This window comes from Salvia splendens, chromosome 15 (genome assembly GCF_004379255.2).
Source record: "Salvia splendens isolate huo1 chromosome 15, SspV2, whole genome shotgun sequence".
Classification (NCBI taxonomy): Eukaryota; Viridiplantae; Streptophyta; class Magnoliopsida; order Lamiales; family Lamiaceae; genus Salvia; species Salvia splendens.
Window position 1 is genome coordinate 11669022 of NC_056046.1, and position 23143 is coordinate 11692164.

The window sequence follows — 23143 nt, forward strand, 5'->3', positions numbered from 1 at the left end:
TACCCACAAAGCACTAATGTACATAAAGAACAAAACAAAAAAAAACGCGATTTTCCTTGCTTGACGGTCACTTCAACTTTAATTTAAGTCTAAGATTTCAAATTAAATAAAAACAAATGTACTACATACATACGTACGCATAATATCTACACATACTATTTCCCTTCTCTATCCTTTTGAATAATCTCTCTCATTATCTAGCACATCCATTGAAACGCACTAGTACATAGGTTGGACCCTCATCATATCCAAATCTTGCATGAAAATGTGTACATGAAATTAATTTATTGTCCCCATCAACCTCTTGTCCGAACTATAGTGATTGTGCCTCTCCCTTGTGTATGAATTCTTGTGAAGGCCACCACAGCCTTGCCTGACAGACCTAGTCCGTCAGGCGAGACTAGTGGCCGACAAGCAAAGTCACCCACAGGGTGTCGGACCGGCCGCGTCGGGGGCATTAGGATTCTCTCGTTGATGTCATTTAGCGTTGCATCCCCTTCGAATCCCCCCGGCTTCACTAGAGCAAATGGGTATACCACTTTTGCCACCGCCCTCTTTTTCCTTTTTTCACCACTACCACCTGATACAGTTAATTAAAGTGTTACTTGAGTTATGGAAATAATAATGAATGAATAATTTAGAAGTTGTTGACTTTAAATACTCAGTTTCACATTTTTATAACTTCTCATACGAAAAGATAAATTGATTAGCCGAAAAGCCGTAGTTAAATAAAACTCTTTTGGAATAAGATGTGAAGCAAAGTATATATGCCGACTGATTTAATTTGGGCAAATTGAAGTATAGCTTGACTTTAATTTGTACAGTCTTTCTTTATTAATTAAAGTTTCTCTCTTTACTTGTAATTAAAGGACAATTCTTTGTGAGGAAAAGACAAGTGCAGGGAACACTTTGAGGGACAAAGATTCTTTAGGAAAGAAATCTAACTCAACAAAATTAAAAATGATTGTTGGTAATTTGTAGAGTTAGAAAAGAAAAGTAGTTACCAGAAGCAAAAATATTGGGGTCTATGCAATATAGGTTTTCTTTCTCAGGTGATTCTTTCTGAGAAGACGAATCATAGGTTTCCGAAACAGCACCATCTTCAGGGCTTTTCAATTCTGCCACACTTTGTATTTTTAGTTCCAAATTCGGAATTTATAATAATTTGTAAAGTGAAACGAGATGAATTACCGGAAATGGTGTCGAATTCGGTCATTTGATTGAAATTTTGGATCAGATTTGACGTCCAGCAGTTCTGCGCATAATCAATTAAAATGTTAAAAATGGCAATGCATATGTATGTATGTATGTATGTATTCACACACAAATACCTTGATAGAAGTGTCGATGATCCTTCTTCGTTTGGAGGTGAATTGAAAGAGGACATCTTGGAGGTATCCGGTGGAGAAGCGATGGCATTCATCGTCAATAAATGAGGATTGATCGAATTGTAGGCTTCTCTCCATGTCTGATTAAATTAGGAACAATTAATTTAATGTTGTTCAGTGTAAGAGTGATACGATTCTTCACTTAATTAGTTTAGATTTATTAAGATTTTGCATATCTTTACGTATATTTATTTCTTGTTCGATAAGTTAGGATTTAGTATTATAAATAGGGAAGAATGTGATCATTTGAAGCAATCAAGGAAATACAATATTAATCTTTTGCCCAACGACGAGTTGAGAATTATCTTTTACTAAGATCTCGCGCTGCCCGACGGAGAGGAATTCCCGCGCACAGCCGGTTCTTGCTACCGCCGATCCTTCGTTAGGACGCCGGTAAAACGGGATACGACGTAGGGTCGTATCATCTGGTGCTTTCATCCGTGAGCTCATGAGCCGTTTCCACAATAACGGTGAATCAGTGTGGGGCGTTAATCGCCCGGAAGAAGAATGAATATGAAGGCACATACATTGAGACATGTCTGCGTTGAAAACTCCAAGATTATGAGCTATGGATGACCTCTGCACATTACCACTGAAAGCTATGGACTCAAGTTCCTCCATCATTCTATCTCTCCCTCTCCCTCCCCCTCCCCCTCCTATTATGGAGTTATTTATATATTTATTTAAGACGGGCAAATTGCCTCTTTTAAAATAATTGCAATGGGAGATAAATTTTACTTACATTATTCTAAAATAAGTCATCATGATGACATAAATTGTTGTCCATGTATTTTGATCTATTCATGCATTAAGGGAATTAAGTCATTTTCTTCCACAGTTAGACATGGGACATGCTTGAACTTCATAAAAATACTAATTGTTTATAGCAACTTCTATACAAATAACGGGCGTGATCAATTGCAAATTTTCTTAAGTTGCTAACTCAGCTAACTCATCAACGCAGTATATTAAAAATATCAGCACAATGACATTAAAATGTCAAGACATAATTTTGGTGACATTTCAATATGTTGTGTTGATATTATATATTGACATTTTAATGTCATTGTGTTGATATTTTTAATATACTGCGTTGATGAATTAACAGAGTTAGCAACTTAAAAAGTTAGCAATATAACACACCCTCTATGTTACATGTCTCATGCAAGCATTATTTATATACATTGCTCGCATATCATCTAGCACATGTTAGCTTTAGTTCTTTTTGTTTTTCAATTTAGTTTGATTCCAATGGTTTAAAAGTTATCATTAATGTCATTACTTGTACAAATTTCAAATAAATTAATAAAAGAACATTTTTTTAAAAAAATTTAGAAAATTAATGGCATCAACAATAATTTGAGTATAATTTTAAAATCAAATAGATAAAATATAAAAATAATACTAACATGAAATAAAAAAGAGCGGTATCACATAAGATCATGGGCGGACACAAATGCAAATTTCAAGGTATTGAAGGCCTTACTAGAATTATTTTTAAAATTTTTTAAAATTTATAAAAATTTGATGTAAATTGTTATTGAAAAAACATCTACTATCAATTATCTATATCAGTTAAAAAGTATATTTAAATAAAATTTATAAAATATTGAATCAATCTAAACCTTTTTCCTACATCCACTCATGCCTAAGACATGCAACATAACATCTCATTCTATATATATTCATTATAAACATATTCTAATTTCTCATCGTCGTCCTATTAATTATTCATCATCAATGCACATATATCCAGCAATTCACTTATATTTAGGTTAAATTTATATGAATAAATTAGTACTACTATAAACAAAGATTAGCTTAGCATTACTAGTAATTAGGTCCGGCTCTAGATATTAATGAAATTGGGTAAGAAACGAAATAGATAATCGGCAGTCAACGGCCAGAAAGAAGAGATGATAAAGATGGATATGTTTTCTTGGGATTCGGAAAATATATATGCTTAACTTTTTCATATTTCTGCAAATCTTTATGTGGGGCTACAACATTGGTGGGGTTAAAGTGGGGGACTAAATAATTGCTCTTCTAATCATATCTTGTTTCCATTCCATACAAAAAAGTGAATTTTCAAAACCTCTTGTAATACTCTATCTCTATATCTATATATATTTATTCTTGGTTCGAATAATATTATCAACTTAATTTGTTATACTAATTTGAAGTTTCGAGGATAAATCATTAATAGGTTCGTATAATTGGACATTGAACAATATTTTATAGTTATTAAAATATGATAATGAATCAATCATTTCAATTACCACGTGGATGTATTTGATTTGCAGAGTTCAAATGTGAATATGTATTAGAGAGAGAGAGAGAGTATTGACTGCACTGCATGGCGATAGGGCACAATTCAAATGGGATTTATTTCTTTTTGATTTATGGTTGTGGGATGGTTTCCAACTATTTTCTCCTTTTGTTATTTGATTTTGGAGACTTTTTCTTCACTCCTACCGTGGTGGGCTCACGCCAATCTCATGCTTTTCCTTATCATTTTAATTTCAACATTTGTTGAGAGTTTTAGTTATATGTGGTCAATATATACCATCATAGCCTTGGTCAAACTTCTTTAAGGCATGTGTGTTTGGACCATGCAATGGTTGTTGTAATAATGTGATCAAAATTGGGAAAACCATGTCCTATTATAATTTCCTTTTTTCTTGCCTTACATCTCATATGTATGCAATAAGTAATCCATCAATTTATATATAAAAGGTATTCTATGCTAGAGCTTAACCAAAAATATATTGATGAAATATGAACTAGTATGTGAAATCGATACCTTAATCAAAAGAGACACGTGCAAAACTTGTAATAATCGGCAAAAATGGTTGTCTTCGCCATTTTCCATCTTCTTCCCTATAGATAAATAATACTGCATTTAAAAAACAATTAAGTGAAAAAAGGGCAAATGGTGTTGAGTCCTGGAGTCGAATGCTATGTTATTAAGCCAAAATGAAATGTTGACAATGGTTTAAGATTGGTAACACATTATTTAAGCCCATATTTAAACACGAGTTTGGATCTAGACAGGAATACTATCTTTGAGATGTTGAGAGGGTCCCACACAAAATTTAAAATTACTTTTATGATAAAATATATAGATAAATTGATTCATCATTTGATACAGATCATTTGGTAATATTAGATTCATTATTTTCACGTTGTGGTAATAATTTAAGTTAATTATTTTTGTGTATCGATGTTCAAACATTCCGATTGATATATGTCAAATTCACAATCTTTGGTTGGGTCCAGTTGGGAAAATCCATGGACCCTGAAATAATCTGTCTTAGAAAGTTCCTACTTATTTGATTCCCTAGCCCATGCTCTAGCGGATTCTGGGCTTCATGTCTCAAAACACTCAATTTCATAACCCACTCTGTTTGAGAAAAACCTTATTAATAATTATAATATTAAATCTCAACAATTATTAAATGATCATAAAATTGGGAGAATGCTATAATTATATACTTCAATTTTTCATTGGAATATTTATCCAATGAAACGAAAGTTTTTAATATAAATAGAACACTTATTTAAACACAAATATGATAAATGTCCAATTTATCTTGGATACTATACTATTAAAATGAACTTCAATGGTATAGGTGTATATTTTTATGCTAGTAATTCGAACCGAAACCAATGAAGAGTGACATGTGAAAATAAACCGAACCCAACATTGAGTTCAAGCTGGTTCGATTTCCAATGTCATTATATTCAGCTTAAAAAAAAAACAATTTGAACATTTTCGAAAATAAAATGGGGAAAATGTTATTTATATTGCGTTTCTTCTATCATTGTAAATTTGTTAAATCACAGCAACTAAAATTCGTCCATCAAATAATTACGAAATTTTTTAGCTTCGTGATTTTAAATTTCAGATCAAATCATTATAAAATTCACAAGAAATGACGAGCATTCCAAATTGAACTCAAATGTAAAAATGACTAAAGGGGGAAAAGAAGAAGCTTAAACTTAAATTTCCCAGACAAAACAATAACAGCGAACCCCAACATACAAAATCAATTCAAAATTGAAAATTCCCCCAAATCTAAGAAGTAAGAATTCACCGTCCGATTCATTCATTCAATGGAGGCTCCGGGCTCATCGAAGAAGATGATAGCGACGCAGGAGGAGATGGTTGAGGCCAAAGTGCCGCTGGCGTACCGAGACCAATGCGCCCATCTGCTCATCCCCCTCAACAAATGCCGTCAGGCGGAGCTCTACCTTCCCTGGAAGTGCGGCTCCGAGCGCCACTCCTACGAGAAGTGCGAGTACGAGCTCGTCATGGAGCGGATGCTCCAGATGCAGAAGATCCGCGAGCTCGAAGCCCAGTCGAAGTCGCAGCCCATTCCCCTCCTCCCCAAAACCGCCATTGCTTGATTCCACATTTTGATGATGATGAATGATCCTTTTCAAGGTCAGTTTTTGCAGGTTACTTGATGATCTTGTGGTTTTTTGGCTTCTTCCTATTTGTGCGCTCTTTCAATGGAATAGAATCTGCAACTTTGAAGCATGTTTTTTTTCCTGTTGACTCTGTTTAGATCTTGTATTTGAAGATAATCGAACGCATTGTATATGTCTCAATGTATATACATATCCTGAAAGAGCTTGTTGAAATTAACCTGGAATTAAGTTTGTGATCCTTCATAACGGGCACATATGATTAAAGTTCATTGAATTGTTTGAATTGATGCATGGTAAATATGTGTGAATATTGCATTTTGTACATTGTTGAGTGATTTATTTTTGCATCTGTATCTGCCTGAATTTGATGTTGATGTCATTAGACAAAATTAGAACGCGTAAGAGGCATTGCTATGAAAGAGGATCATCTTGCATTTGTATGCCAAATATTGTGGTCTTAATGAAGTTGATAGTGAGATGAGAAATGGGAATGATTTAATACGTAGAAGAGGGTAATGTTTAAGGCTTACAAAGAACTCACATGTTGGTAAACAGTACAGCGTCTGAGATTCTTTTTCTTAAAATCTATATACAGGAGGCACTTCAAATTGTTAGGAGTATATGTTTTTTTACCAAAGATAAAACCAAAAGTGTGACTATGTTATCTAATTATATATTTATGTAACAAGCATGATGAGCAACAGTGTGTAGCTCGAAATGCAGAGTCAACATGAATAGTATATTTTCATGTGCTGTTGTGATTAGAGCTTGTATTTCATAGCTCTATATTAATGTGCCTTTTGAAAGTCTTGTCCCAGGTTTGTATATAAATTTTTTTCTATTTTACCTGCCTCTATTTCTCTATGAAGTATGAACATGTATGTCCTCTGTTTTTAGGCTTCAGGGATGACTTCTGATTAATAATATGGATGATTGAGATTTTAGAATACATTAGAAATAGAGTTCGTAGTAAAATTCTGTGATACATAATGCATCTTAAATTTTTTGGATGACTACAAAATGGGGTATCATATTCAGAGCAACTCTTTTGCAATAATTTTGAATTGAGAAGTGAGTGATTGGTAGATGCATATCTGCCTATCTGGTCAAATTACTTAGCTCCTTTTCACAAGGGCCTCTGTGGATCATTTGTAAACCAATAATTAGAGTTCATTGTCATCTGGATAAGGGATTGAAGAAAATTAGTTTCATTGGCAGCAAGGATTTACCATTTTACCTATTATCATCAATATCCTTGCTAGTTCGTTAAATTAGGCCTTAGGGTGGGTCAGGCCTTCATTCTGGGAACCCTACTGTCTGTTTTTTCCTTTTGTATTCAAGTTTAGTTGTTAGGTTGTTGAGTTGTTGCAAGCAGGGCACACTTGGATTGAGTTTGTACTTCTTTTCACTGCTAGTATTGTTAGTCAAGTTCATTAATCCAGTGTCCATTCCTTTTGACCATTGACTGAACCAGTACCACCGTGTGTCAATAACTCTGTTGCTACATTTTCTTCTCATACCGACCAAGAGCTGTACTTCCTTCGTCCCTTTGTAGTCAGTGTTATCAAATTGCAGATATGGCGGCGCCATGGCGCTATGGCATGGCGTTTGGTAGTGGAAACGCCATAGCACCGCCATATCCACCATTGACAACATTGCGTGTGTACTGCATTTAGGAATGGGGCATTATGCTAGAAACATGGAGGTTAGAGTTGTATTTTTTGCTTTATTAATTGTTTTAAGAGTTTTAGATGTTATATTTTTATTATTTTCTAATTTTTGAATTATATATAAAAATATAAGTATTATTTTATTTATTTAATTATTGACCGCCATATCCACCATACTAATACGTCATATCCCTGTGGCGGTTTTTAGGCAAACCGCCGTAAGTCGCCATACGAGATTGATAACATTGCTCTGAAGTAGAGGTGTTTCTTTTGGGCACAAAATTTAAGAAAATTGTGTTAAGTGGGTTAAGGGAAGAGAGAAAAGGTAAGAAAGAGAATAAAGTAAGAGAGAGGAGATGTGTTGCTTTTTGCCTAAAAAGGAAATGACTTAGCTATAGTGGGACAACCCAAAAAGAATACGATTCAGCTGCAGAGGGACGGTGGGAGTAATGTTTGTCTTAGTCAATAGCCATTAACTAACAAAAACATAGTAGAGCACCAGGCTGCTGGTTAAAATTCATTTCCTGTGAACTGCCATCTATTGCATCCAATTCATCGCTGCTATCTACTGATTTTAAACACTGTGTTCAGGTTAGTTATTGGGTCCATATAGCTAGGGCTGGAAATTTATGTAACAGTGTTAGTGTGTTGTGTTACATGTGTCGACCACACTATAAGCATATGCCCCTATATCAACACAATTGCTGTCTGTTAAGTTTAAGTGTTAACGACTTAGATACAAACATTTTTGTGTTGATATGACACTACACAATATGAAACAGTTATAAACTAATTAAATTTAAAATTTAATATTAATAAATATATAATAAAATAAATCCGTATTATTGAATCTCTAACTGGTTGATCACACTTCACAGGTTATCCGGTTGTTAGCATGTTGTAAGTTTATCATGTTTAATAGGGATTAGGGTGCTTTGAAACACAATACAAAAATTTTGTGTCAGCATGTTGTGGCTACGACAAGTGTAAAGTACATTAACCTGATTATCTATTTCATGTCAACAATTGCCAGGCCTACTATAGAAGAAATTTAGTACTAAAGGAAAAGGCTTCGTTCTCAATAATCTTGTTAATACCCATAAATTGCCTGGTTTTATTATCAAGTAGTTTTCCAAACCTAATCCAGAGCATTTCTGAGCCTTCCTTGTCAAGTAGGTTACAATCTCCCTATCCATTTCTCATTAACATTCCCTTGAAGACCCCTCTGCCCAGGCCACCTGAACATGTGCTAGCATGCTAGATCTTCAGAAGGCTGGATCTGCAGGGATGGCATAATGGTTTGAATCCTACTCCTATAAGATAGTATAGCTGGTTCAGAACTCTGTGGACCTCTTCAATCTAAAATGTCCTGGATCATTGCATGAGTTTGTGCCCAAATAGTAATGTATATCTGCTGCATGTATTTAATTTCAGCGGTACGTACCTGCTGCAGATGATTTAAAGGATAGAAGCAGGCAGTAACATGCTATGTTCCAAGTAAAGTCTGTTGCAGCTTTAACATAAGACCAGCATCCATCGTGGATGATGTTTTTCAACTTCGTATAGGAACTAGATATTACATATGCTAGAAACAACTTTGTCCGTCTCTTTATGAATATCGACATGTTTCTCTCCAGTACAACTGGATTTTACCCTGGCAAATCGCCCTCATTAGCAACCCCGTGTTAAAGAAATAATGTAGATGACATAGAAGTGTACAAAAGTTCATAGGGCATTTGTTTTGCTATAACTAACCTGAACAATTAGCGACATACAAACAACCAGTTGAAATTAGCCTTTCTCCTTTTAATGGGAAACAAGCATTTCCATGGTAAAGATTGATTTTCCTCTTCCTCATGGTTGGCTAGATATCATTCTAAGTTCACTAATCAAAGCTTGATAAAGGTAAAAACTAGATGACAGAGATAAAATTCTGGTGATTAACTGACGATTACTTCCGGTATTGAAATCAAGATTATTTGTATTGAAACATCTCGTGTTAGCAAGAATGCTTGCCTGGTTTTTGTTATCTTCTTTCCACATTGCACCAATGATTTATATGTTTTCACATATTTGGGCTGCAAAGTGAACAACCTGTCTTCCATTAAATATATTTCCCATGGTTGCTTATTTCTAAACGAATTACTCATCAGCTTTTACATGTCACACAGGAAGAAGCTGGAAGTATTGACAGTGGCAGAATGTGGTCCGAAGTGGAATTTATAACTTTGGTTTTCTCAAGGTACACCAGTCTGTAATAAATAACGCATCTGATTGTGTTCCATGTTTACTTATTTTCCAGTCTTTTACCAAAATATCCAATGAAACGAGTGTGTTTTACTTCTAAATGTTGCAGTTTCATATTCAAGCTTTTAAAAGAATTAGATGGTGCGTTTGCTTGTTTTGATACTACTGCTATACATCAATGTATACTTTTATTCAATTGATTAGATGAATAGATATAATTACTAGTACCATGAGGAATTAACGCTGTTCAGCTGTTGTTCAATGTTGAGTGACTGTTGCCATCACGAAAACATAAGCAAAAAATTCTATAAACACAGAAAATGGCCGACACATAAATTTTTGCACAAATGTGACATCGAATAAATGCACGATGAATAGTTGCACAAAATAGATTGGAGCACTGTCTATTTGTTTTCCAATTTCATGTTGGCCCACTTCAATGGGGCAGCCACATTATTATTTCACTGTAAACCTTTTGGGCAGACTTTGTATCTCAAGGACAACAATTGAACTTTTAAATCATTATATAATAAAGGTTTACAAAATTATGTACTCCTATTCATCTTCTGGTAATTAATATTTGGCCTAAATTGTACTCACTCTGTCCCATCTTAGGACTCCCAGTTGAGTCCGACATGAATTTTAAGAGCATTCGACATGAGTTTTAAGAGCATTAGCAATGGAATGACCCTCCCATAGGGCCCTTCTTTTTGTTATTATTTCCACGTCATTTTTTGAAAGGGCCTATCTTCCCACAATGGAAGGGCCCTCCCATAAGGCCTGTCCCTTTCCATTTCATTTCCACGGTATTATTTTATTTTAATTTTTTAGTACATCTATATTTAATATGTTAACTTAATTAAATTAAAATGTAAAAATATTATAGTACATGAAATAAATTTTAATATATCTCAAATATGTGACAACTTATTAATTAACTAAATGAAAACCTAAATTAGCCCATCTCAAATATAGTCTATTAATTTAATAAAATTATTGGGCCATTAATTTATAGTCCATCTATTTAATAAAATTATTGGCCCACTAATTTATAGTTTAAATATAAATTATTAGGGTTAATCTTAGTAATCACACCACCGCTTTCTTCTTCTTCTTCCTCCACGTTTCTTTCTATCTCTCATTCTGTTTCAGCAAAAAAAAAAGAGAAAAAAACAAGATGAAGGACCGATATCCTGCCCTCTCACCACAATGAAGGGCCGATCGAAGGGCCCTTCTCATCGGCATAGACCGATATATCGGCCATTTGGGGGAGAGGGGGAGGGGGCGATCGACCGCCCCTTGGCTGCTATGGTGGGGCGTTGAGGGCCGATGGGGAAAGCCCTTCCATCGGCCCTCCATTACTAATGCTCTAATAACTGTAAAGAAAAATTTGTGAAAAAAGATAGTAGAATGTGAGTCTCACTTTATGCATATGACTATCTATGAACATGCCATCTTTTTCGTCTCGCCAAGATGCATGTTAACTTTTTCTATGATCATAAACCTGCACAGATAGAAACTGATTTTGCTTTTATATATATATAGATAATCCTTTCACTTTCTTTTTTCATTTGGTGGGATAAAAAAACTGATGCTAGAAGATCTGTATCTGATCAAGTTGATATGCAAGCAGTTAGCCGGGGACCACTGCGAAACAGAAAGATGACACGTATAACCGATGCGCTGGAAAGCGATCATCAATCGGTTATCAAGGACCACGGCGAAACAGAAAAGGGGACACGTATAAGCTGACTCGATGTGAGATAGTTAATAATTGTATATGGATAGTCCAAAAAAATTGGCATATAGCATTGTTTGAGCTTATATATAAAATATTAAAGGTCTGGCCATAAACTGATATTTGTTGTATACAGACAAATTTACACATTTCAACATTTACATGACATTTAAAAAAATATTAATGTATTTTGTTCGGTTTATTTGAAATTACTTAATATGTAGTTATCAAAATTCATGACATTTTAATGGAAAAGGTCATAAAACCAAGATTTTCCTACCATTTTACGAAGTGCGTCTTATTCAACACCCATTCACATGCAATTTCAAATAGTATATATGATATATTTAATGCTTCAGGAATATTTTATTTCAATATCGAAATAGTGTTTGTATATTTATGAACAGATACAGATCTTCTAAACTTCACCCATAAAGCAAACCTATACATCAGTCACCTGACATTTAATCATGAATAGAAATAACCATGCCAAATAAGTGTATCTGTCCATATATAAGTAAGATTTTTTTTTCTAAAATAAAGGACAGTTTAATTTATTCCTATGTAAACTATATTAGACCGTAAAATAACACAACTACTACTTATTTGAGAAAGTAGAACAGGAAAATGGTTGAGAAGCAGTAGCATTGAAAATCAAATACAATTTGACACTATTTTTCATAATTAACTCTTCCGCGCACTTGATTTGCCATAAACAACAAGAATTCGACCAACATTTTTTAATTTCCAAGGTTTGAATATTTTTCTCAACTCAAGTATTTAACTTAGAGCAGTGGGGCGCCCTATACACCGCCACATTACCATTTTATCCTCATACCCTTCCACCTGCAGTGGGGCGCCCTATAAGCCGACTAAAGGCCGCCCTATAGGTTTCACTATTGTTTTGTTAATTAATTTAAATGTTTTCAAATATGTCAATGCAAAATAATTAAAAAATACCACGATTAATTAAAAACGGAAAATCCTACATTGATTAAAAAAAAGTTTTACACGAGTTATAAATGAAAAAAAAAGTTGACTACTCTACAAAAGTCACCTGATCCCAGTGCTTGTGGAGCTGTTCCCTATGGCGCTTGTACGCGCTCGGCGGCTTCGCCTCATTGTAGTGCTAGGCGATGGGCTCCCAGTACGCAACCTGCTTTTGGTTGTTCGTTAATATTGGGTCCTCCGAAATATCCACCCAACAAATCGTCAAGACGAGGGTTTCATCCGGTTGGTAGTTCGTCCTCCCGGGGGCGTACTCTTCATTCATTTCCGGAGGTGGCACCTTGTACGCCCGGTGCCGGTTCCACTTCTTTCTAGCGGGGGCGGCGGCGGGAAGGGGCGGCGGGGCGAGTTGGAGACGACTCCATGTCAGACATACCGTACGAATCCGTACTGAATTCGGGATCGTACTGCGTGTTGGATTCGAACGACAGATATTCGTCAGGGTCTGTACCCGGTCAACGTGCACCACCCCCAAACATCGGACTATTCGGACTTGGGTATTCACCGGAATCCATTTTATAGTGTAATTTGAGTGTGGAAAAGTGAATGGAAAGGTTACAAATGAAGGTGGGGTAGGGGGTAATTATATAAATAAATTTTTTGAAATTAAAAAAAATAAAAATAAATACGCGTTGCTTCATCCACGCCATCGTCCGCGCACCCACATTGGACGATGCCCTATCGTCCGGCCCATTGCAGATGCTCTTAAAAATATTAGTCCAAGTGTTCAATTCCCCACATATTAATTACTCGACGCTAGCAATTTGAGTAAAATAGAATCAATAATTTGATTTGTGTAATTGAATAGCTGAAATAATTAAAGTTAAATGAATATCTGAAGTCTGAACAGTATACTGAAAAGGGTAAAAAATGAATAATACAACCGGCGGGCTCGACGGTCAAGCCATGTAAAATGTAGGCTACCATGCCTACATTTCCAACCCTATTTGAAATTGACATCACTAGCTTCTTTCTCATCATTGACTTAACCACTCTCTCCTCCGTTCTTCCTTGGGGATCTCGTTTGAGTTCAACACAAGATTTTAAAAATACAAAAGAAATTGAACAAAATAAAGATAGTGAAAAGTTAAACCTATTTTTATATAGTATTAATTTTATAATAAAATGGAGGAGAATGAGTTGGAGGTAAGTCCAGTCAACCTACTATTTATAGTAAAAATAAAAATAGTGAATAATATCAAAAGTCTCTAATATTTCCATTTGTGTCACTTCAGGCCCCTAACAAAAAAAAATATCGACAGACAACCATAACCTTAAACATAATCAAATATCATATATTTGTAGCAATTTTTCGGACAAAAATGCCCAAATACCTTCAGAGGCATTTTAGTCAACTTACCAAAAACCTGTACACCTACACTGCAGACCTCCACTGCCTTGCAGACATACCCTCTGTAATGTCATGTCATATTTGAGACCTTGATGATTAAATTTATTTTATTCTAAACAAACCCTCTGAATTAACTAAAGTAATACATGTATCAAGTCAAGCCTATAAATTGTAGTACTACTACAACAAATAATACTTTGAATTAATTTACATGCATGTGCATGTACAACCTATGTATGTATAGTTTGTCTATTTTATTAATTTTTAAACCAATTTACACTAGATCATTTAGTCCTAAATCGGAATAATTAAAAATCATTCCATAGCAATTCCATCCTAAAATTTTAAATTTATTAATTTATCCCCAACATTCTCAAAATTTTCGACCTACTAATCTATCAAATTTAAAAAGTGAAATAAAATCAGTAAGCTTAAAAAGGTTAGAACAAAATTATTGAAAATTAGAGATACATTTGATAATTTTAAACGTTGAGATGAATCTGATGAAACAACTAAAAACAAGATAGATTCGATACAATTTTAAGTCAATAAATTTGGTCAAAACTTTGATCAAAAAGTGTTTTATGGGGTATTTTATTATTTTATATAAATGCAAATTCTCACCATTATTTTGTGAATTTACACTCATGCTTCAATTGTTCATAAAATAAGATATAGTATTAATTACTTTCCCCAATTGCAAACTCTGATATTTTGTGAATTTTGCAATGTCATATACAGATATATTATCAATTATTCTTAAGTACAATAAATGCTACACAATTTTGCAATCGTGGACCTAACTTTATTCTTAAATACAATAAATGCTGCACAATATGTCCAATCGCCAACCATCACTGAAATGATCGGAATGCCCTTTTAGGGCTTAAGGGCAATATAGTTAGAAAAAACACGATATGTGATTATGTTTAAGGTTAGGATTGTCTGACGATTTTTTTTGTTAGGGGTCTGCAGTGACACAAATGGAAACGTTAGGGACTTTTGAGGTAGTTCACTCAAATGAAAAATGAACCGGAACTTCTAAAAATGGTCAACCAAGACTCCTAAAGACACGGGTTTTAATATAGGGAGTAAGAAATAAGGAGAAAAGGTGAATAAAATATAAGAGATAAAAATAATACTATGTTGGTACACATGAGAGAGAAGAGAGAAAAAGTAGATAGAAAATTATTAATAATTTGTGAGATATTTTCCAATTTTTGATGATTCTATTTTTTATAGGCATTTCTAAAAGAAAAAATGAGATTATATATCATGGATGAATAAAATATTATTTCTCATTTAATTATCTCTTTAAAAGGAGATGAATATATCTTCTTATTAGAACGTAGTAGTGAATTTTTCAAACAAAGAAAGTAAATTAGAAAATATATACATATAAAAGTAAAAATTATATTTGGTAACCTTTTGTACGTTCAAATCTGAAAAATATATAATAAAGGATGAGTTTCCAATTGATCACTCTCATAAAGGATAAGTATAGTGGTTATTTCTATTTAACTCCTCCTTGAAAATGCTTTTTGTAATTATTTCATATACATTCCTAGATATTGTTGATAATATTACATGACTAGACATATTATCCTAATTAATAAGTAGTAGATGAATTTGAGGGGAAAACTAAGCTGAACCATTTTACTAATGCATGAAACTCTATCAGCTAAATTTTCATTTTCAAGCCTTTTATATACTTCCCTTATCCCACAATAAGAGTCACATTTTATCATTTTGGTCCGTTTCACAATAAAAGTCACATTTCACTTTTATCATAAATAATAAATAGATTTCACATTCCTTTAACTCACTCACTCACATTCTATTATAAAACTAATATAAAAAACTAAGAGTCACATTCCTAATTAATAAGAGTCACGTTCTATTATAAAACTAATATACCTTCCTAGATATTGTTGATAATATTACATGACTAGACATAATATCCTACTTAATAAGTAGTTGATGAATTTGAGGGGAAAACTAAGCTGAACCATTTACTAATGCATGAAACTCTATCAGCTAAATCTTCATTTTCAAGCCTTTTATATACTTCCCTTGTCTAGAGTTACATTTTATCATTTTGGTCCGTTTCACAATAAAAGTCACATTTCACTTTTATCATAAATAATAGATTTCACATTCATTTAGCTCACTCACTCACTCACATTCTATTATAAAACTAATATAAAAAAGTGGACCTCATATTCCACTAATTTTTTCAACTTATTATTTTTTACATTTCTTAAAATTCGTGTCTACACCAAAAGTAACTCCTATGATGAAACGAAGGGAGTACTCGACAATCCGCTTTTTCATAAACAATTTTCATAGTGGTGTGGTATCTATTGTTACAATATACAATTACAACTTTCATAAGCAATTGAATATGGCAATTATTGAGATATAGTAGTACATCCTAAAAATTCTTAATTTCTTTTTTTTGTTGAAAATTATTTAATTTATTAACTAATGTTACAAGTTTATCTAACTGTTACCAAGAGATCATCTATACTATATGTACTCAGTATTTGATATCTTCATGAACTTTGGCGGAATATTATGCAAATTGCAAACCAATAATGACGTCATATATATAATAGTAGGAGTACTAGCTAGAAAATTGAAAAATGTATACAGAGATATAGAGAGATACTCCCTCTATCCCATTAGAAATGAAACGTTTGATTTGTCTCACTAAAAATGAAACGTTTCCAAAAATGGAAACAATACTCTCTCTACTTTTTCTTCTCTCTTACTTTACTCTCTCTTCATTAACTCACAAAACAACACTATCTAAAATCTCGTACCGAAAAGCAAATGTTACATATTTAATGGGACTGAGAAAGTACATTGAGATAGAGAGAGACATGAAACCTGATGCGTGCAAGAATTGCATGAAGATAGGAGGACAGAGACAGTAGGATAGATTTGGCAAAAAAAAATGGAAATGCAATTGGTTGATGAATGGTAAATACAGAGAATAATTAAGAGGAAAGACAAAAGGCATTACAGAGAGTAATAAATTAATAGGAGTACTACTGTATCTTCTGCAGTTTTCTTAGACATATTTATCATTTTCTGATAGAATTTCCCATCATTCTTTCTGCCACGCCCTATTTAATGCCACTTTGGCCCCCCCACCCCACCCCCATTATTCTTTTTTTCACTCCCAACATTTCACCATTTATCTTAATCACCTCAATACAATATTAGTACTTTTTATTTAAGCTATTAAACGTCTAAATTTAATGTACTCTTTTCTTTTAGCTATAAAAATTAAAAATTACTAGTACTATATTTAGTGAGTTAAATAATATTAAAACTAAGTAAATATGTAATGAGAATTTTTTTTAAAGAGAATAAAATAAAAAATAAAGTAAAGGAGAATTAAATTCTACCATTTCTAGGTAATTAGTTTAAGTCCATTTCTATGCTAGTTGTATTTGAGAATTGAAAGGCACGTGCAAAGTCAAAATAAGGGATAGATTTATTAATCCAAATGAAATATATGTTGCTGAGTTAACTTGAATTCAAAATGAAAAATATGTTGCTGTGTTGTGTATTAACTGGAATTCAAAATGAAAAATATGTTGCTGTGTATAAAATTTGCGTTGGTTTTTGCTTACATATTCTGTTCTCTTTTCGAGTGGGGATGTTTATATGTTTAGAAATTTGAACTCTTAAAGTTCGTCATACTTTTTGTCATTCACTTTATTTAATACTCCACGTACTAGAAAGAAGAAAATATAATTAAATAGAAAAAATTCAACATATTATTCTATTCATAAAATAATATTCGTATTTTAACATTTTTTACATTCATGAATTGAAATTTTGTAATATCCCTCAACAAGGACTACTTAGAAGTATATTCTTACGATGTAAAATTTTTAGAAGTATATTCTTACGATGTAAAATTTGTTCGAACATCGGGTTAGAAATAAACAATTTTCAAAAACGAGAAAAGAAAGGTTTAAAACTTCATGATAATGTAAAGTAATGTTGTTTATAATAAGAATATGATAAGAAAATAAGAGTATATAAGAGAAACTGTGAAAATCAAATGGTTTGGAAAAGTAAGTTTATCGTGCAAAATGATGCCTATAGTGGCCGACTCGGGTCAACAGGGACATTTTTATGTGAGAGGATGTTGTGGGACTCAACCAGACAGCGCCAGCTATGTCCATGAGCTCGGCCATGGGGTGAGAAGTGCTCGGCCAAGATGGAACATCGTTGTGCTAGCGCTATGGCCCATTGTGCAAGGCCATCGAGCCATGTCGTCGTGCTATTCTGCAAGGTCATCGCGCCATCGTGTAAGGTTGTCACACCCGCATTTTCTAAGGATAAAAAATACGGTTGATCGCGACTAGGGGAGGATTTAAGAAGCGGGAAAGAAAGGGGAAAACAACACAACTCGACTATAGCTCGAATAAAATCAGAGTATCTCAACAATCAACAACTCAAAAATGAATATTATCTCAGCGATACAAGATCTCAAAAGAAGGACAACTACTCAGCGGAAGCATTTGAGAGAAGGAATATGCCACGTGTGAAGACATGACACATTCTAAACACTTAATTTCTTCAACGGTCTTGCTCAACACCCACCGCATCCGTCACGCTCAACCTGCACATTTTTAAAAGAAATGCAGGGTGAGTACTTGATGCACTCAGTGGACTCATGCCGAAAACATTTTATAAAAAGTATTTATCATGCCACCATTGAGTGACCTCAGGGTTTTAACTTTAGAAATCGCCCAAGACACTAAAATAATTTCCATCATAAAATTCGGTTGATCAATTATTTTCTCATAGCTGTCTACCATATCCGATCCATTGATGACAAAGAACGTGACCACATTCCAAGTCACTAGACCGGCCAACTCGAATAATGGCGCACGATCTCCATAGGTGTACACTAGCCTGAATAGGGACTCACTCCCTAGTCAGACCCGAATTCGATTATCCATTAATGGCAAAAGCCACATCAGATAGGTTCCATAGAATAAAACAAAACACGGCATGACAAATATTCACATCATTTTCACATAAAAAATATACTTAGGTCATAACCCTTATTTAAAAAGAAAGCCCACCTCGTTCGTTTAAAGCCTTAACTTGTGGTCCATTCCATTCTCGAAAAGCATGCGTGAAGTCACCCATTGATTTAAAGTACTCCGGCCCAATCTCCCATTGAATTAATTTATCTCAACCTCGCTCCTGTTCCCAATCTCGCCACTGCCCCTGTTTCCAATCTCGCTCTCTCTACCCTCCGATCTGTACTCCGTCGTCATCGTCGGCGAGCTCGAAGGCTCAGCTCTCCGCATATCTTCTTCTCTCATCGCCATTGCGATTTGCCGCAGCCGCGACTCTCCATCGCTGTTGATCAGCCAGCGCTGCCGCCGCAGTGGTGTTTCAGATCTCGGATACAGCCGAGCAGCCACCGTTGAAGATACATGCCTTGTCCAATTTCTAATCGCAAAGCCGCTAAGTCGTTGGCCATCGTTGTGGGGCCCATAATGCCTCACTCAACACCTTCCCCCCCCCCCCCCGTTTAAAACTCTAAACATCGCCACCCATCTTCTCCCTCTCTCGGTCCTTTTGGTATTGAAAGAAAAATCTGACTTTGCTAAACTCTAATCTCTCTTTCTCTAATTTCTAACTCTCGATTTTGTTGGAACTGGTTGAACTGAAGAAAAACGTGGAATCGATGGAATATATATCTCCATGGGAAAAGATTTGACTAATTATATTCCTCTTTTTCAGGTTGGTGGAGAGATTTGAGATAACTACCGTGGATTTGAAATTGAAGAATGATAGATATCATTGGATTAAAATTAAGAGGACTAATTTTGGGCTCAAAGAAGGAAGAATTAAAAAGTTTTGGGCTCATAACAAGCGGGTTCCTAATTGATAGTAAAAGAATAATTGTTTGGCCAAAAAGTGAAATACTTCTCTCGACAAATAAATAAAGGCGAATTTTTTTCAGGTGCACAAACGATGTCACTACGAGAACAAATAAAAAGGGTAGAAAGAGTCGGGGTGTTACAGTCATCGTGCCAGGTTATCGTGCCATTGTGTAAGACCATCGTGTCAGGTTATCGTGCCATTGAGCAAGACCATCGTGCCAGGTTATCGTGCCATCGTGTAAGGCCATCGTGCCAGGTTATCGTGCCATTTTGCAAGGCCATCGTGCAAGGCCATCAAGCCATGTCATCGTGCCATCGTGCCAGGTTATCCTGCAATTGTGCAAGGCCATCGTGCCAGGTTATCGTGCCTTTGAGCAAGACCATCGTGTCATCGTACCATCGTGTAAGGCCATCGTGCCAGGCTATCGTGCCATTGTGTAATTCCATCGTTCCAGGCTAGCGTGTCATGCGATCGGGCCATTGTGCCATTGTGAAAGGCCACCGCGCCATCGTGTAAGGCCATCATGTCAGGTTATATTGCTAAGCCCCAACCATCTGCACTGTGAAAATATGTGATTAATTGAAAGGTTCAGAAGTCAAACATATACAAATGCGAGAAAATACGAGACGTTGATATTCAGTGCACGCAAGTGATTTACTTGATGTGTCCCTGCCCTTACTATTTATATGATTTTCGTAATATATTTGATTAAGTCACGAATAAGCCAGATGAGAGGAAATGTGATACTTGTTGTATGGTAACATCGGGTGATACAAGTCTGATTCATCTGCACCCTAAATGGGTGGTTTGATAATCTGTTCTCTGATCTGTCTGCACCCTAATAAGTGGTCTGATATTCTGTTCTCTGATCTATCTGCACCCTAAATGGGCGGTCTGATATTCTGTTCTCTGCTCTGTCTACACCCTAAATAGGTTTAGGGTGGTCTGATTATTTGTTATCTGCTCTGACTGCACCCTGAATGGGTGGTCTGATTATTTGTTCTGCTATGTCTGCACCTTGAATGGGTGGTCTGATTTTCTGTTCTCTGATCTGTCTAGGTGGTCTGATTATCTGTTCTCGGGTCTGTCTTAGAATGCAAAAAGGATATATCTGGCATATTTTTTGGTTTATTATTTTTGGGGCGTTACAAATTTCATTTTTTGACATTCATGAATTGATATTTCATTTATTTAGACCCAATACTTACTAAATACATTATATATAAAATTATACATAAAAAATGAGACTCTCATCAATTTTTTTATCCATTTTTCTTTCAATTTCAAAGAAAAGCATCGAGTGAGGCGAGATTTTAAATCTCCATGGAACTGAATTTTTAATATGCGGCAATATATACAGTATAATACTACTTTCTCGGTCCATTAAAAATGATAGGATGTTTGTTTTTTGGGGTTGTCTTATTAAAAGCGATATATTTCTTAAAATGAAAATAACGTCGATCTCTAGTTGATCTATTTTATTTAACTTTTTTTTCATAAAATAACATTATATAAATTACATACAGCAAAAATAAATACTAAGTAGTAGGAGTATTTCACATTTAGTGGGATGAATATGTTTGTAAGTTAATTTATCTCCGAGCAAAATGACAAGACTGCCTCACACATTTAGATTTTAGTCTTGACCAAATGATTATTTTAGAACTGATCATTACTTAGAGCATCTCCAATGGCGGACGTCCGGTCGGACATCCGCGACGGGCGACCGGGACGTCCGCCATTGTGGCGTGGCAAGTCGGATACGGACGTCCCATAAGGACGTCGGATGTCCTCGGACGTGCGGGCGACGGGCGGGTGGACGTCCGCCATTGTGGCGTGGGTCGGACGTCCGGTATTTAATTTTTTTTTAAACTCTATATATACGGCTCGTTGAACTTCATTTCATTCGCACCACTTGTGTTTTATTACTATGTATTTTTTTTCGAAGCATGTATGTTTTTTTTAATGAAGTTGTTAATTTTTCCCGTTCGTATTCGTGTTGAAATTTTATTTCCGTAAACGTAAATTGCTTTATTTGTGAATTTGTGATTTTTTTTTTATTGCGGGAAGTCCTAGTGGGAAGGGCGATAGGAAGGACGGATTGTGCAGGGGAAGTCCTAGTGACGTGGCAGTGGGATGGGAAGTCCTAGTGACGTGGCAGGAGGTGTTTTTAGGATGTCCTAGTGGATGTCCGAGTGGGACATTCGGGCATTGGAGATGCTCGTTGATTATGACAATAGAATGAACAAGTTTAAATTGTCGCCTTGCAATAAGAACGAGAGTGGACCTATTCCTACTCCTACCCACACCAATATTTACTTTAAATGGAACAAAAATAAAGGGTAGTTAATGGGCCTCTTAATTTCTAATAATTTTCCAACATCTAATAAATTACTAGTGTTAGAATAAAAACTAGGCCTTCACCCGTTTCAAAATACTAGTATTAGAATAAAAACTAGTCCTTCACCCGTTTCAAAATAGATAGCTCATTTTTTATTAGTTCAAATTTTAGAAATTATTTGACTTTATAAATAAAAGTGAGTATACAAAATTAGTGGACGTGGTTTCTACTTTTATACTCCCTCTGTCCGTTATTAATTATCACAAGTTGACTTGACTTGAATTTTAAGAAATTAAAAAGAGTGAACTACAAAAATGGTTCATGGACTATGAGTTTATCTCGCCTATACTCCCTGGACTTTAAAAATATCGCCAGACATCCCAGGACTAAGGGTTTATTTTGAAATTGATCCTTTTGGCTATTTTCCACCCGAAAATGCCCTTTTGAGCTGTTGGGCAATTTTGTCTTTTCACATTTTTAACTTTTTCAATCTGATATTAATTCAATGATGTTCTAAATCTGATATTATTTTAAAATTATCGTCTTCTTCCCTTTTTCTTCATCCTTCATTTTGTTTCATTTTTAAATATCATATTTAATTTTATAAAATTAAATTTAAAATAGTAATAAATTATTTTAATTAAAATTAATAATTTATAACTTTGATTTTCAACCTTTCTTACAATTGAATGTATAACTTTGATTTTCAACCTTTAATTATTTGATAGTACTTTCGAAAAGTACCACTTGATTTTTCTATATTTTTTCTAGCCCTTAGAATATTTTACACAACTTAGTAAAGAGAGTTAATTGTTATTTAACTTATTCTTATTTCTTAATTAATGATCATATTTATTTATGTTTAGAAAAAAGACCAAATCAGAAATTAACAAATATTTTATGGTATTGAAGTCAATTTTTACCTTTAGTGCTAGAAATATTAACAGCTACTTAAATCACAATATTTAACCAAATTTTAGTTCGTTTCATAAAATTTAAGACAAAATAACCAATTTTAAAGTATCAAATATTTTTAAT

At 34.4% G+C, this 23143-nt stretch overlaps 2 protein-coding genes across 3 annotated transcripts; one reads left to right on the plus strand and one right to left on the minus strand.

The window, feature by feature from the left end:
- LOC121767677 lies at window positions 1–2018 on the minus strand. Of its 2 annotated transcripts, XM_042164005.1 has the most exons (5): window positions 1916–2018; window positions 1332–1468; window positions 1192–1255; window positions 1005–1118; window positions 1–580 (listed from the first exon to the last, which is right to left on the minus strand). In XM_042164005.1, exons 1-5 carry the CDS (start codon window positions 2010–2012, stop codon window positions 297–299), a joined length of 696 nt encoding a protein of 231 aa, XP_042019939.1. In that variant the 5' UTR covers window positions 2013–2018; the 3' UTR covers window positions 1–296. The 2 variants fall into 2 exon arrangements, with proteins under 2 accessions (XP_042019939.1, XP_042019940.1); XM_042164006.1 differs by lacking the exon at window positions 1005–1118.
- Window positions 2019–5504: 3486 nt separating this feature from the next.
- LOC121766702 (NADH dehydrogenase [ubiquinone] 1 beta subcomplex subunit 7-like) lies at window positions 5505–5798 on the plus strand. The gene has a single exon (XM_042162966.1). The coding sequence runs from the start codon at window positions 5505–5507 to the stop codon at window positions 5796–5798; it is 294 nt and encodes a 97-aa protein (XP_042018900.1).
- The last annotated feature ends 17345 nt before the right edge of the window (window positions 5799–23143 follow it).